General features: G+C 38.1%; 1 protein-coding gene across 9 annotated transcripts in view; it reads right to left on the bottom strand.

Annotated features, from left to right (window-relative positions):
* Positions 1-13,589, bottom strand: part of hectd1 (HECT domain containing 1) — a 77,530-nt gene that overhangs the window by 44,958 nt on the left and 18,983 nt on the right. For 8 of the 9 annotated variants that reach the window (XM_043698064.1, XM_043698062.1, XM_043698059.1 and 5 more), the window contains exons 8-13: positions 13,437-13,535; positions 11,334-11,448; positions 9,144-9,318; positions 4,975-5,113; positions 3,226-3,396; positions 834-1,056 (exon numbers count right to left, since the gene is read on the bottom strand). In XM_043698064.1, the coding sequence (XP_043553999.1) occupies positions 834-1,056; positions 3,226-3,396; positions 4,975-5,113; positions 9,144-9,318; positions 11,334-11,448; positions 13,437-13,535 (922 nt within the window). The remainder of the gene's footprint in view (positions 1-833; positions 1,057-3,225; positions 3,397-4,974; positions 5,114-9,143; positions 9,319-11,333; positions 11,449-13,436; positions 13,536-13,589) is intronic. The other variant, XM_043698065.1, reaches the window with a different exon arrangement.

Below are 13,589 nucleotides of genomic sequence, written 5' to 3' on the forward strand. Positions count from 1 at the left end.
AAAATCCACTATTTTCACAAAATGCTACAGCTTCTTGGATACAAGTGAAAATATTACCTTAGAGAAAAATGGGACAAATATACCACTTGAGTATAACACAAAGACCAGACTGCCTATGGCTAATCAAAGGAAACCAGTATGTAATTAGTACACACATTTTGGGAAAATAGCAACTCATGCTCAGGTATGAACATTGATATTCCACAGTTATCATTCTTCACTTTTAAACCTTATTGCCTTACTATCACAGAGGCCACGTGCAAGACCAATCTCTGTCCATATATGCTTGTTCTGCACAGTCCAACAGGTAGATGAAGCTCTTGCTTAAATTTTTTCTTCCCTGTCCTGCAATACATGAAGTTAAATGTAGCAGCTTATTCTACCCATGCTGACAAGGAGGAGTTTAAGGGCAGGATTTTCTTCCCGCAGCCAAAACAAAAATGAGGATATACTGACTGCCTAACTGAAAAATATAGTTTTAGGAGAACTGTTGGATAAATTGCCTGCTGTCGAGAATGCAAGATTGGGTTAACTTTTAAAGGTATTCTCAAAGACAGAGAAATGCCACCTTTAAGGGCTTCAATTGAGGCAAGAGAGAATGCAGCCTTGTCTATCCCTATAAAATTTTTGATAATACAGGTGAGCAGCCAACATGACATTTCACAGGCAAACCACGCCTGCAAACCAAATCAACATGGGCTTGTACATTTTTGCTCAGACAAACATGGGAAATTGGTGAAGTGCATGGCTCAGTGCAAAAACACAATACAAGAGCTCACTGAGCCATCTAGGAACCTATGTGCTTGAACGTGTATTGGACACACACACTTTACCTGAGCTGTCAGAGCCACCTTCTGGACTTCCACTAGAATACATGGTAGCTAATTTCCCATCCAAAATGAATCGAAACCATCCATTACTACCATTTGACAATTCTAAGGCAGCTGCATCACTCCAGATGTATAAACAATCCCTTCCCCTGATGATAGACCAATCTCTCCAATGGTATGGCTTGCCTTGCTGAATTTCTTTTGCATCTTCTTGAGGCTCATCATCCTAAAAAGGAAATTACAGCCAGTTACAAATGTGAATCTACACTTATTTGCAACAACTAACTTAAACCCCCAGATACCAGGAACAATAATGCTGACCAATTATCAACAGAACTACAGCAGTATTTGTTTTAGCAAATTCCCAATTTGCCTACACTGCTTCAGCCTGTTTAAAACCAAACTACTGATTTCTATTATGTTATACATCATTGCAACCAAAATAGAGTGGCATTTACAAACAAGAGTTAACACTTAGTATATGGGAAATGCTCAAAGAAACTTTTAATAGTACTGTTCAATTAAAAACATAATTGATGGCACCAAGTGAGAAACTATGAAAAACAGCAACATTTTCAGAGTTAGTTTCTCAACGTGTTAGTTGCCCAAAAATGTTCACCTCAGATTTCAGATGATTTTTCTTTTTAGTGTTGCACTAGTTCAGAGTCCTCTTTACTTCAGAATGGAGGCATCCATGGAAGAACAAATCTAAACCTAAATGATATGCCTTTCTTGATAGTGTTATGGAAAGTAAATGGTTTCAATTTTAGACAACCTTTGTCCCTTTTGTGATCCAATTTGATACCTTAGATTTTTGCCTGTGAACGGTCGGTCGGTCATGGGGTGGGTGCAGTGAGACTCCAGACAGTTTGCATAGTCATCATCATGCAAGGCATTTCAAGCAGCTAATTTCATGCAGTAACCTCTTAAAAGTTAATGCACTATAAAAGCTACACTGTAAACTGGACCCACAATTAACACTTAATAATTTCTTCATCCCTAACTACATAAAATCCGGAAGTTCCATTTCTGCACACACAGGTTACTTGACATACATGATTGTGAAGTATACAGAACCAAATGGCTTAATGATAGCTGCCACAATAGCATTTTAATTATGCACAAAGAAAATCCGTGCCATACAGTCATAAAAGGCTTTTTCTTCCCCACAAATACTTTTGACTCAATACTTTGGGCAAGCACTTTATGCATATCTCATGTTTAAACTGACGTGCACAAGCTTTGGCTATTGCATGACAGGAGAACCAGCTGCTATAATGTTGCTACCTCAATATGCAGGATATGGGTTTGTGTTATTTGTAATTGACCAAATGAGTTGTAGAAGCTGATGAAAAGGTAGCACTTCTAAAGGAAACAATTATCCTTTCATGGGCTACTTTTTTTTTGCAACACTCTTTATACCTCAGAAAACACTATTTGTGGATGTAAATGTAAGAAGAGAGTTAAAGGGTATGCATAGCTGGGCATAATCAGTCCATGCTCAACAGCAGCTACTCCAAGGACTCTTGCTGTGCAGTGGTAGTGTCCCTACCTCTCGGCCAGAAAGCCTGAGTTCAAGCCCTACCCATCTAACAGCAGCCTCAGCAGGAGGACATCAAAATATTCAGCAGGTTTCCCTGGGGTAAGTGGTGGTGATAGTAGCGCAGTGGCATTATACTGGACTAATAATCCAGACAGTAAGGCTAGTGTGCTAGTTACATGGGTTCAAATTCCACCATTGCAGATCAATCAATAAACATCTGAAATGAAAATAAAAGGCCAGTCTGATAGTTAACATTGCTGGATTTTATAAAAATAAATCTGCCTTGGAGTCTGAGACTCCAAAAACCTTATCTCGAGAGTCGTGAACCACAGTTTAACAACTGCTCTAGTTGAAGTAGTAGAAGTTAAACATTTACTCTGGATATAAGCTTCATAATCCTCACTAGGTGGAAATGGAAATGCAAAAATCTCAGTATGCAGAAAGATTAGAACTCTCGTGAACATTTTTGTCCTATATAATCTGTAGCACAAGTCAACAGATATGTCAGGTGATGGTTTAAATGGAAAAAAAAAATCATTCATCACTTAAAACGTTGTTCAAAAGGTGCCATGGCTAGAGTTACTTTTAACCTTCACAGAGATGCCAGTTAATACATGTAAATGCTGTGGAACTGAGCTCTAGTCACTTGAATTTTGCACAATCTTGAAACACAGAATTGGCAGATTACCAGAAAATAAACTACAGCACTATCATCATGAGAAACAACAAACTGGTTCGGTTGGGCAGTACTCTTATCCATTGTCATTGAGGAACGATGATCTTGCAATAATAAACATTAAGTGAAATTTGTTTTAGGTATGCAAATCTGTTATTAATAAAGATCCTGCACACCTTATCAGGCTTGCAATCCTCTTCATTTTCATCATCTGAAGAGGGTCCTGCCAAGGTGGACACTTTGTTGATTACACCAAGCCTTGCAAGTTGGTCCAGAAATAGGTCACCTCCTTTGTCTACCAGATCCCGTATGATCTGCAAAGCTAGTAAGTGGCCATCATCATCATCCTGCATAAAAAGGAAATATCAGTTTGCAACATCATAATTTAAAATTAAATTGTTAAATTTTCAAATACAGATTCATTCTTCTGCTTCAGTATAGAACATAGAATATGCAATTTAATCAGTAATCAGCAAGTTAAAAAGCACACTGGAACTGAATGCCCCTGCTTCAACCACACACAGGAATGTAAACATGACTGCAACAGAATGCAAATGCCACTGCAAAATAGTTGCCACACTCTCTCATGGTTCAATTTTCTCAAATGGCACAAAATGATTTTGCTACTCCTCGACACAAATTATCAAGCAAACATTTATAAAACTTTTACGTAATAAAATGCCATTCAGAAGCACATCAAATAAAATCTGACTAAAGCCAAATGAGATACCAGGAAAGGTGGCCTAACATTTAATCAAAGGAGACAGATTTTATAGACAGGTAGAGGCAAAGCGGTTTAGACTGTGAATTCCAAAGTTTACAGCTGTGAAAGCCATGTTGTACGGTTGGTGTCAGCTGTGGTGCCGTAATTAACATGGATTGGTCTCAATGCCGATCTTGGGGAAAAGAAGAAAATAAACTGCAGTTATCACTATCGTTAACTTGCAGGAGTAATTGGAAATATACATGGGATGATCAAGGAAAGGATTAATCGCTGTTTTGGTCCTTCTTGGTAGAAAACCTTCTAATAAATATGTTCAAGATTCACACACAACAAAGGTCTGCATAAACCCTAATATCACTTACCATTTCATTAAAACAAACACAAGGAGAAATTTTAAAAGAGCTGGACAAATTTTGGAGCATGCAATTGGATCATTACCACACAATCACATGTTCTTAGAATGATTTCCCTGGACAAAGCTGAGGCATGTGATCAGACTATTCAAAACCTAGCCCAGGGGATCTGCAATAGTCACATCTCAATTTAACATTGCTCTCTGATAAAATGGCTGCATAAAAAAATAGACAAGATGATCAACAGAGGAAAAAAAAAGTCAAATTTTAGCAGTGTTAACAGTTTGCTAAATCATTCACAATTAGTTGTTGTTTCACTGTTGTCTTCTGGAGCATTAATACTATGCAGTTACCAAAGGTAACCATTTTTGCGCTTTATGTTATGTTTTAAAACACACAAACACTATAGTGGAAACTTAAGAAAAATAAACAACAGTAAAACAGTGCAATGAACAATGCCACTGACTTTTGTAAGAAAGCTGTTACATATATTAAATTGGGCTATTCTTAAATTCAAAACTAGTGCCTTCAAAATATGCTCGTGCAGCAGAGTACCTAGCACTTCAATTTATGATCATATTGTGAAGTTTCACAACTGTACGTCAGTCATACTCCAAAAACTATCCAGCCATATAGACACTTAGATGAGAAAAGGTTTTACTTTAAATTGGCTGCCTCAAATGACCAGTTTCAATACTACTCAACTGTAATTATCAGCTTGCATTTTGAAAAGGGTGCCAAGGTATAACTAAGTTATCAGACACTAGATCTTCAATATAAAACACAGAAGCTGCAGCACTGAAATGCTACCTTAAGTAACTTTTAAAATTTTTACTATGAAGTCTGACCTCTTGATCGAGGACTGTAGCCGTAATTTCTACCAGCACTGTAGGCAAGTTGTGGCCAGCATCCGAATCGCATACTTCCTTCAAAAGTGCTTCAGAACAATAGTGTACCATCTTGCGAACAAGAGCAAGACTAGCTTTTCTAGAAATTAAAATGGGAAAATAATTATTGACCATTGCATAATAGAGATACTGAGCTGAAAAACAAGCCTGAAAATTATCAAGTTCATATTGGGGACAGATAACATCAATAAATCATTCTTATGATTCATTGGACAATCTTTGTATGTTTTGGTGCAAGTTCTTTGTTTCAATACAGATACATGAAATATGGACACAGTAAAAGGGAATTTCCAACAACTGAGTTCAGTGTTATACATGATAATCATTTTTGATATTGAAAGCAATTTTTAAGATGATTTGTAGTTCAGGAGGAGGATTTGGATGTTTGGGTTAGTGATATCATTTCCTGTGGTGATGTTATTTCCTGTGAAGTCTCTTCCTATACCACCCCCTGAAAAAAGGAACAGGAAGTGACTTCACCACAGGAAATATCACCACCACAGCAAATGACATTACCGGTCCAAAGAAACCCAAACATACAAATAGAAAGCAGGAATTTTCAGTATTGCTTTGCATGAGGTCCACTGAAGATGTTACCTATTAAAGGTAACAAAAATGTCTGGAAATGAATCTCAGCTCAGCGAGCAAACCTACATCCAAAATTGAAATCAATATAAATAGCAAGATCAAGGGAAGACTTCACAATGTGTTGTTCTGAAGTTTAATTTTAACTTAATTTACACAATTTATAAACTGCATTACAGAATACCGGTAATTTGAATAAATTACATTGTGATCAGTACCTAAATAATTAACAAACAAAAATTCAGAAACATCTGAAGACAGGAGCATGAATATACAGAAGAACCTCTATTATCCAAATACCAATTATCCGAAAATTGGATTATCCAAAGGAGACCTCGAGGTCCCGATGGAAACATTACATCAAAGACGTGTTTCCAACAGTGATCGCGTCTTTTGTTGACAGTGATTAAACAGGCACCATCTCCAAATGACTGACTGCCCACCCTTACTCTCTCCCCACACCTTCCCTGGAGTTCTACACAGAAATTTTCCCTAAGCCCCCCCTTCCCCAGATAATCTCTCCAACATTGTCCTAACCTGTCAAAACGTTGCAGCATAAAGCTGTGTGTGGGGCTGTCATTACGCGTGTGTGCAAGCTATTGGGAGATTTACGCCACAAAGGCAACTGCAGTAGTCTTGTTGTTGGTGTCCAGTCCAGCTGCCCCAGAGGGGGGGGGCGAGTGTGTACTGGGTTGGAGGGCAGGCGGGCGGGCAGCGGTGTTGGACAGGGTTGGAGCCAGGGGCCTTTGAAAACTCTGAGCCCTGGAGGAAAGGAATTTAATCAATTTACCGAATAGTCGATTATCCAAGCGAAATAGTGCCTGTCCATCACGTTCAGATAAATCTATGTTCCCCTGTATTTCACCAAAATATCGTTGTATCTACTTTCCTTACAAGTTAGAGTGGCCACTTTAACCTAACTGAAAAATGCAAAGTAAATTTTTGGTCTCAGCTTCAAGTGGATGATGGGAAAGAAAATCAAGTATTTCTTGGAATACTTGAAAAAGAGTACCAAGAGGGGGAAAGGAGGCTTTATGAAATCTTACATGTTGCAGTGTGGTTAAAATTTGTGTACTTGAATTGCAGTAATTGCTGATATTGGTGTTTATTTCAGTATGGAAATACAAGAATCAAAACATGAAGTACATACCCAAATAAGAAGCTTCCTGAGAGTCCCTTTGTACCTTCCTACTACAAACAGCAATTTCTGCTTGAACTGTGCATTTTGTGGATATTTTCCAGCTAAAAGCTGATTTGAACTGGAAGTGCACAAATTGGAAATGCAGAGACCAGTACATAAACACTACTTACTTCAGCCTTGCGAGATTTGCCTTCTGTCTTTTAGCCAGTGTGAGATTTATTTTAGGTAAACTGGTAACCAAATCTCTTGAATGCCTGTTGAGAGGCACAGGCTCATGACCCAGAGGAGTTTATGTATAAATTTCAAGCTGCCATAAGCTCAGTGAATAAATCATTCAAAGAGCAATTTAACAAGTTAGTCCAACTTTTTTGCACGAGGGAATATTTTTTCAATTTTAGTCTAAATCACAGGGCAGAATTGATGAGAGGTTGAGTAGGTGGGAGGTGGTGGCAAGACTATAGGGAATGGATGGTGGTCATAGTTGGGATGAGAAGGATGGCGCACACATGGACCAGCGAGTCTCTACCAGTCTTGTCTTTCAACCTCACCTTCCAGCTCTCCCTCTCTTTTCTCCTTTAATCCCTTTCTTCACTTCTTTGTAGTGATGGCTATTTCCCCAGATGTTTCCACCTCAATTCCTGATAGCAGTTCCAGTCACCAACCCAATCCCAGCAGCTCAGGCCCAATCCCTGGACCTCCACTCTACTTTTAAACTTAGATGTTAGGATAAAATGGCAGGCGACAATAAAAATAAACAAATCTGAAGATAAATTCAAAACAATACAGGACTGTGCTTTCCATTTCTTAAAGAAATGTTCTGGTATTTGGCTGACAATATACAAACACATGGCAGTCAAACGAGGAACCACAGGCCACATATTGGACAAATCTTGCAATGGTGGAACTATTGCCCCACACACTTAAATATGGTTTTGGAATGCAGATAGAATTACAAATGCTAAGATGTTGTTTTTGCTTTAATAGGCATTCATACATAACTTAAATCACTGAGGAAATTTAACACTGCCAGCACCCTTTATTCAGAATTTAAAACATTGCAGTGAGAGGGGTTAGTTGCAATCTTTTCTGGTGAGTAGGATTCAGACAACAATGACATAAGAAAGCTACAAAGAATATTCAGCTCAACTATTGCAACCCGTAGTATGTACTGAGATTTGGATAAAGGTCATAAATGGTCTATCACACTATAATGAGGAGTAAACTCTGATACATTGATTAAATATTACCAAATTAGATTAGCACCACAATTAATCCTTCAAAATTGGCTCATTGCAGTGTAGTTCACCAGATCAATAAACTCATATTGGGGGATGGTGCCATAATGGCAACATAACAGGATTAATAATGACTGGGGGTCATGCATTCAAACCCCACCACACAGCTAGCAGGATGTAGATTGAAAGAAATACATCTGGAATCAAAAAGATCTTGGTCACAATCACAAGTAGTTGCAAAAACACATCTGGTTTATCAATGGCCTTTAAGGAAGGAAATCTATTGCCTTCATCTGGCCTGAAGACAGTTTGCAGCTCAACACTCTAAGGCAACTGGGGACAAGCAACATTAGCCTTGCCAGTGATACTCACATCCAACTAAAGAATGAAAAGATGAAATCTGTGATAGATGGGTATGTATGCATAGCTCTCTTTGGAAACAAAGACCACGTGAAATTGCTGTTAATGCGAATGATCTGTTCTTTTCCCCATACAAATGCATAGTTTAACTGATGAAGACCGAAGATAGGCTTCTGCACAAGTATTTTTAAGCGAGCTTAATGAAACCTGTTTCATACTATGCTTCCAATCACAATGTTATTCATCAAATAATTCAAACGCAAAACTGAATTAAAATACTTAATTTTACATTCCAAGAACTATAATAGAATAAATAATTTGATTGACAATTTTTTTTATTAACACAAACATTAGACAGTGGAACCTAAACACAGTAAATGTCTTGATGTTTTGACTGGAGTGACAAAATTGGCTGCTATTTATACTCACTTTGCCTTTCACAAGTAGTTTACACAATTTCTCTTCGCCAACTACTAGTTAAGCACCAATAGTTGTGCATTACAGACTATAGAGCTAATGGAATTTGATTCTGGCAAAGGGAAATCACCATTTTGGTGTCTGAAAGTTATCACCTAGACCCTGGGAAATACTGTGCTGGTTCAGTGACAGATACTATCTTAACAACAGTGACAGTCTCTTTGCTTATCATTGGAAAATGGTTTCCCAGAGATCATTAAGGTTTAGATCAAAATCAAAATTACAAAACAATTAAAGTTTTTCCTTAAAGGTTGTAACAAAATGCTTGTGACATAAAACAAGAAATCTCATAACCAATTTGAAAAATATACCTGATGGATGGCAACATAGTTTGTTGAAATGTCTGTGCAAATACTGGCAACAATCTCTTCAAATATAATGGAGCCATTTCAGGATCTCCCTTTGGTTCATTTCCATCTTCCTCCTCCCTGTTGGCATCTTTCTTTTTCTTATCTTCACCTTTATTCACAGGACACATCCAATCTCCTAAAGGCAAATGATTAAAATACACTTCTTGTAAATGCTTCTCGGTTGGGGAAATATTGTTCACAATGGAAAGAATACTGCTTCAAGAAGGAATAAAATTTGTTCCTCACCTTTAGCACCCAACTCAAAAATCAAGCACTCCTTGAGCAAAAACAGTACAACCAGATTTTGATACAGTTGCACCTTGTCAAATTTACGGCCTCCACAAAAACACTTACAATTCCTGTCCATGACCAGTTTGTAGACACAGAGAGTGTGTGATAGAGAGGGAGGCAAAGCGAGACAGATAGGCAGGGCGAGAAAACAAAGCAAGAAAGAAAACAGGATTTTGGCTTCTCCAACCTCAGCAAGACTTTACAAGAGAAGGCTGTTTACCAAACAAACCACTTGCTCATTTCTTCCTACAGTTATACTGACAGTTATGTACAGCTAGATAAATTACTTGATATAAATATGGATATAAATGCTTAAGCTTGTGTGTCTGACAATAAAAAGTGTGTAGGTAGTCACAAAAGCCTGTGGATAAAACATGCCTCATTTCTACTGCTGAAATTTACTAAGTGGAGAATCATCGCTGGGTAGTGATCACACATACTCAGGAACTTCAGTACTCAAGACATCAAGAGAATTTTATTCCAATTTGAAATGATAAATAGCTATTAATTTTACTGATACTAGTCACATTGAAAAACTATGGTAAAGATAATTTGTACAGTTAAAAATCAAGTATTGGGTCAATTATTTAGTGCAAAACTGTGGCAATCTTGAAGCATTTCAAAATTGAGAGCATTTCTCTCTCCACTTCCCCCAGTACCTACGTAATTCACTGGAATTCTCCAGATGGTGTGTACTGTTATTGTTGAATATACTAAAAGTTAGACATTGAAAGATTGATTTGAAACCACAGATATCAGGAGATATGCAGGTAGGGTAGGAAAGTGGAATTGATTTAGATTAGATTAGATTAGATTAGATTCACTACATTGTGGAAACAGTGCCTTCGGCCCAACAAGTCCACACCGACCCTCTGAATAGCAACCCACCCAGACTCATTCCTCTTTATTTCACCCCTGACTAATGCACCCAACATTACGGGCAATTTAGCACAGCCAATTCACCTCCCCTGCATGTTTTTGGACAGTGGAGGAAACCCATGCAGACACGGGGAGAATGTGCAAACTCCACACACAGTTGCCCGAGGCAGGAATTGAACCCGGGTCCCTGGCGCTGCGAGGCAGCAATGCTAACTACTGAGCCACCGTGCTAATTAAATGGTGAAGCAGATTTGAATGTTGCTTGGTTAAATTCTGTTGTCATTTATTAATGCTCTGAAGAAACATGTTAAACTTTGATTCCAGATAAAATTCTAAATATCTGAGAAAAAAATAAGGGACTGATGGGAAAACCTTAAGTACTGGGCCAGCTAGTTGTAACACCCAATGATTATAATTCTCTTAACAGTACAGCAAACCTTTTACAACTGTACCTATGGGATCAGGAGTGTGCCGTTTGATGAAGAAATCCACATAATGAATGTAAAAAACACACTAATAGAAACATAATGCAGGGCATATACATATCACCATTATACATTATTTACAGCACAAGTCACTTGGATAATAATGCAACTTTGCCTTAAACAAAAAAAACTTAATAGCAGCGAGCCTTTGTTCTCCAACTTTCAACTGACGACTCAAACGTTATCACACAGTAAACTTCCAGTATTTCAGCTACATAATTTTTGCTGGTTTAAAAAGTGTGCCACTTCATAAGGTGCCAATTAAAACAAAGTTTGCTGTACATATTAAAATGTACTATTGTTAAATATTGTGCCCACTACAACCATCTGTCATACTTTATAACTAGTCTTCCTCAACCCTTTATTCAACTGAAGGTTTCTGCAGCAATGTAACACAGTACTTCAAAGAAATCAAAACACACTGACACATTGTTAGTTAACAACTTGCAGTGATCAATAAGCAAGAGTTTGCACTTTGACTTAGATATTTTCTAACCTGGAGACTGCAATATGGCCACAACTTCACTGTGACCCCTCTCACGGGCCTTGTCCAGAGGTGTTTTACCATCTTCATCACGTAGGTCCGGGTTTGCTCCATGTCTCAACAGAGTCTAGTAAAAACAAATACAAATATTTTCAAATCACTAAAATCAACAATTTTTTTTTAAAATATAAAAACAAGCTTACTCCATATCATTCACAAATCTCTTTCAAACAACAAATACTCATTAAATATATATTTGATATTTTGTATTTGCACTTCCATCATAAAGAGACACACTTTTACATAGCACTGCTCACATCAGGTATTTCAAGGTACTTCGTGGTCAAATGACATATAAGTGTTTTTGTAACATAAGGATTTAACTATCTCCTTCGATCTCTCATTAAAATAGCATCATCTCACTTGTTTGCACGTTCACCGCCTAATGTCTTTTTGTTGTGTTTTACAGCCCTCTCACCAGTTACTAAACTACCTATTTTTATGTCACGATAACATTTGGAGATTGTGCTTCCCATACTGTACTCCCCATGTCCCAGACCAAAATCACACAAAACAAAAATGGAACTTGCACTGGTCTATGGGGCACACTGCTTCAAATTTATCCCTGTTCTTCGTCCAATAAGTAACTTTCCAGCCAGCATTCTATGCTTATTCGTATACTGTACGCACAGATGTTGCCAACAAAGCTATGCAAAACATATGATCAACAAGCCTGTTGATCAAATAATACCTGTTCACGCAATTCTAAATGCAATGACAATGAAGTGCACAGTAAGATAGGAACAGTAGGCCATTCAGGCCCTCAAGCCTGTTCTGCCATTCAATAAGATCATGGCCGATCTGTGATCTAACCCCATATGCGTGTCTTGGGCCCACATTCCGTGATACCGTGGCTTAGTAAAAACTAGTCTCAGATTTAAAAACTTAACAACTGAATTAGCATCAACAACGTTTGAAGGCGAGTTCCAAACCTCCACTATGGTGCATGCATACATGCACGGTCACATTTCTCCTGAATGAGTGCGGTGCTGGAAAAGCGCAGCCGGTTAAGCAGCATTAGAGGAGCAAGAGAATCAACGTTTCGAGCATAAGCTTTCATCTTTCCCGAATGGCCTGGTTCTACGTCTTAGGCTATTCTTCTTGGTTCTGGATTCTTCAACCAGTGGAAAAAGTTTATCTTTATCTACCCTGTGTTTCTCTATTAATATCCTGCAGATCTTGAATAGATTGCCCCTTAATCTAAATTCCAGAGAATAAAAAACTAAATTTGTCTCATCTTTTTTCATAACTTAACCCCTGAAGTCCAGGTAATGATCCTTTCAAATCTGCATCAAACTCCCTCCACAACGGGAATATCCATCCTAAGGTGTGGTGCGCAGATCTGCTCACAGTACTCTAAATGGGATCCAACTAGGGTGTTGTACAACTGCAGCATAATATCTGCATCCTTATTCTCCACCCTTTAGATATGAAGGCCAGCATTACATTAGCCTTCTTGGCAATTTTCTGCACCTGTTTGCAGCATTTTAAAAGGGGCTCTGCACCCGAGCCCAAGTCTCATTGGACATCCACTGTATTTAACATTGTGCCCTCCTAAAACTAAGTATCACAGACCAGGACAATTCTCACTATCAATAGCTTCAGTTAGTTTTATACACAAATGGATTCTGATCTGGCTGTTTGCACTTCTCTTATGGTCGTTTACACACACAGTATTGACTATCCCATGGTTAGCCCAAAAACCACACTTGATTGTGGAAAGACATTACCTTAGCAGACTTTTAGCAACAGCCTCAATATTTCTTGCAATTGGGAAAAGATACCAACCTGCCAGTTAAGTGCTCATTTATGTCATACATCATGACATTTTAACATAATGAACAGTATTTTCCCAAGAAAGACTATGAATAGCAGTCAGCTGAAATGCTGCTGGTTTTCTTAGCTGATGCTAACCCATCTGCCATCACAGGTCAGCTGACCCAACAAAGCAAACCACATATCTCACACTGCATGCAATAACATACTGCAAGACTGCCCTTCATCCTCAGTAGTATTTCTCTGCAGTTAACTGTTGCAGGAAAAAAAAAATCATACCTTTGCAACCTGTGGCCTTCCAAAACAAGCTGCATAGTGCAAAGATGAGGATCTTTGTCCTCTGTTAACATCAGCACCCCTCTCACAAAGAAATTCCACCTGAAAAGAAAATTTAATAATCTATTCCTGTGTCACATGATCATTTGTGTTCCT

The sequence above is a fragment of the Chiloscyllium plagiosum genome, chromosome 10, assembly GCF_004010195.1.
Source record: "Chiloscyllium plagiosum isolate BGI_BamShark_2017 chromosome 10, ASM401019v2, whole genome shotgun sequence".
NCBI classification, from domain to species: domain Eukaryota; kingdom Metazoa; phylum Chordata; class Chondrichthyes; order Orectolobiformes; family Hemiscylliidae; genus Chiloscyllium; species Chiloscyllium plagiosum.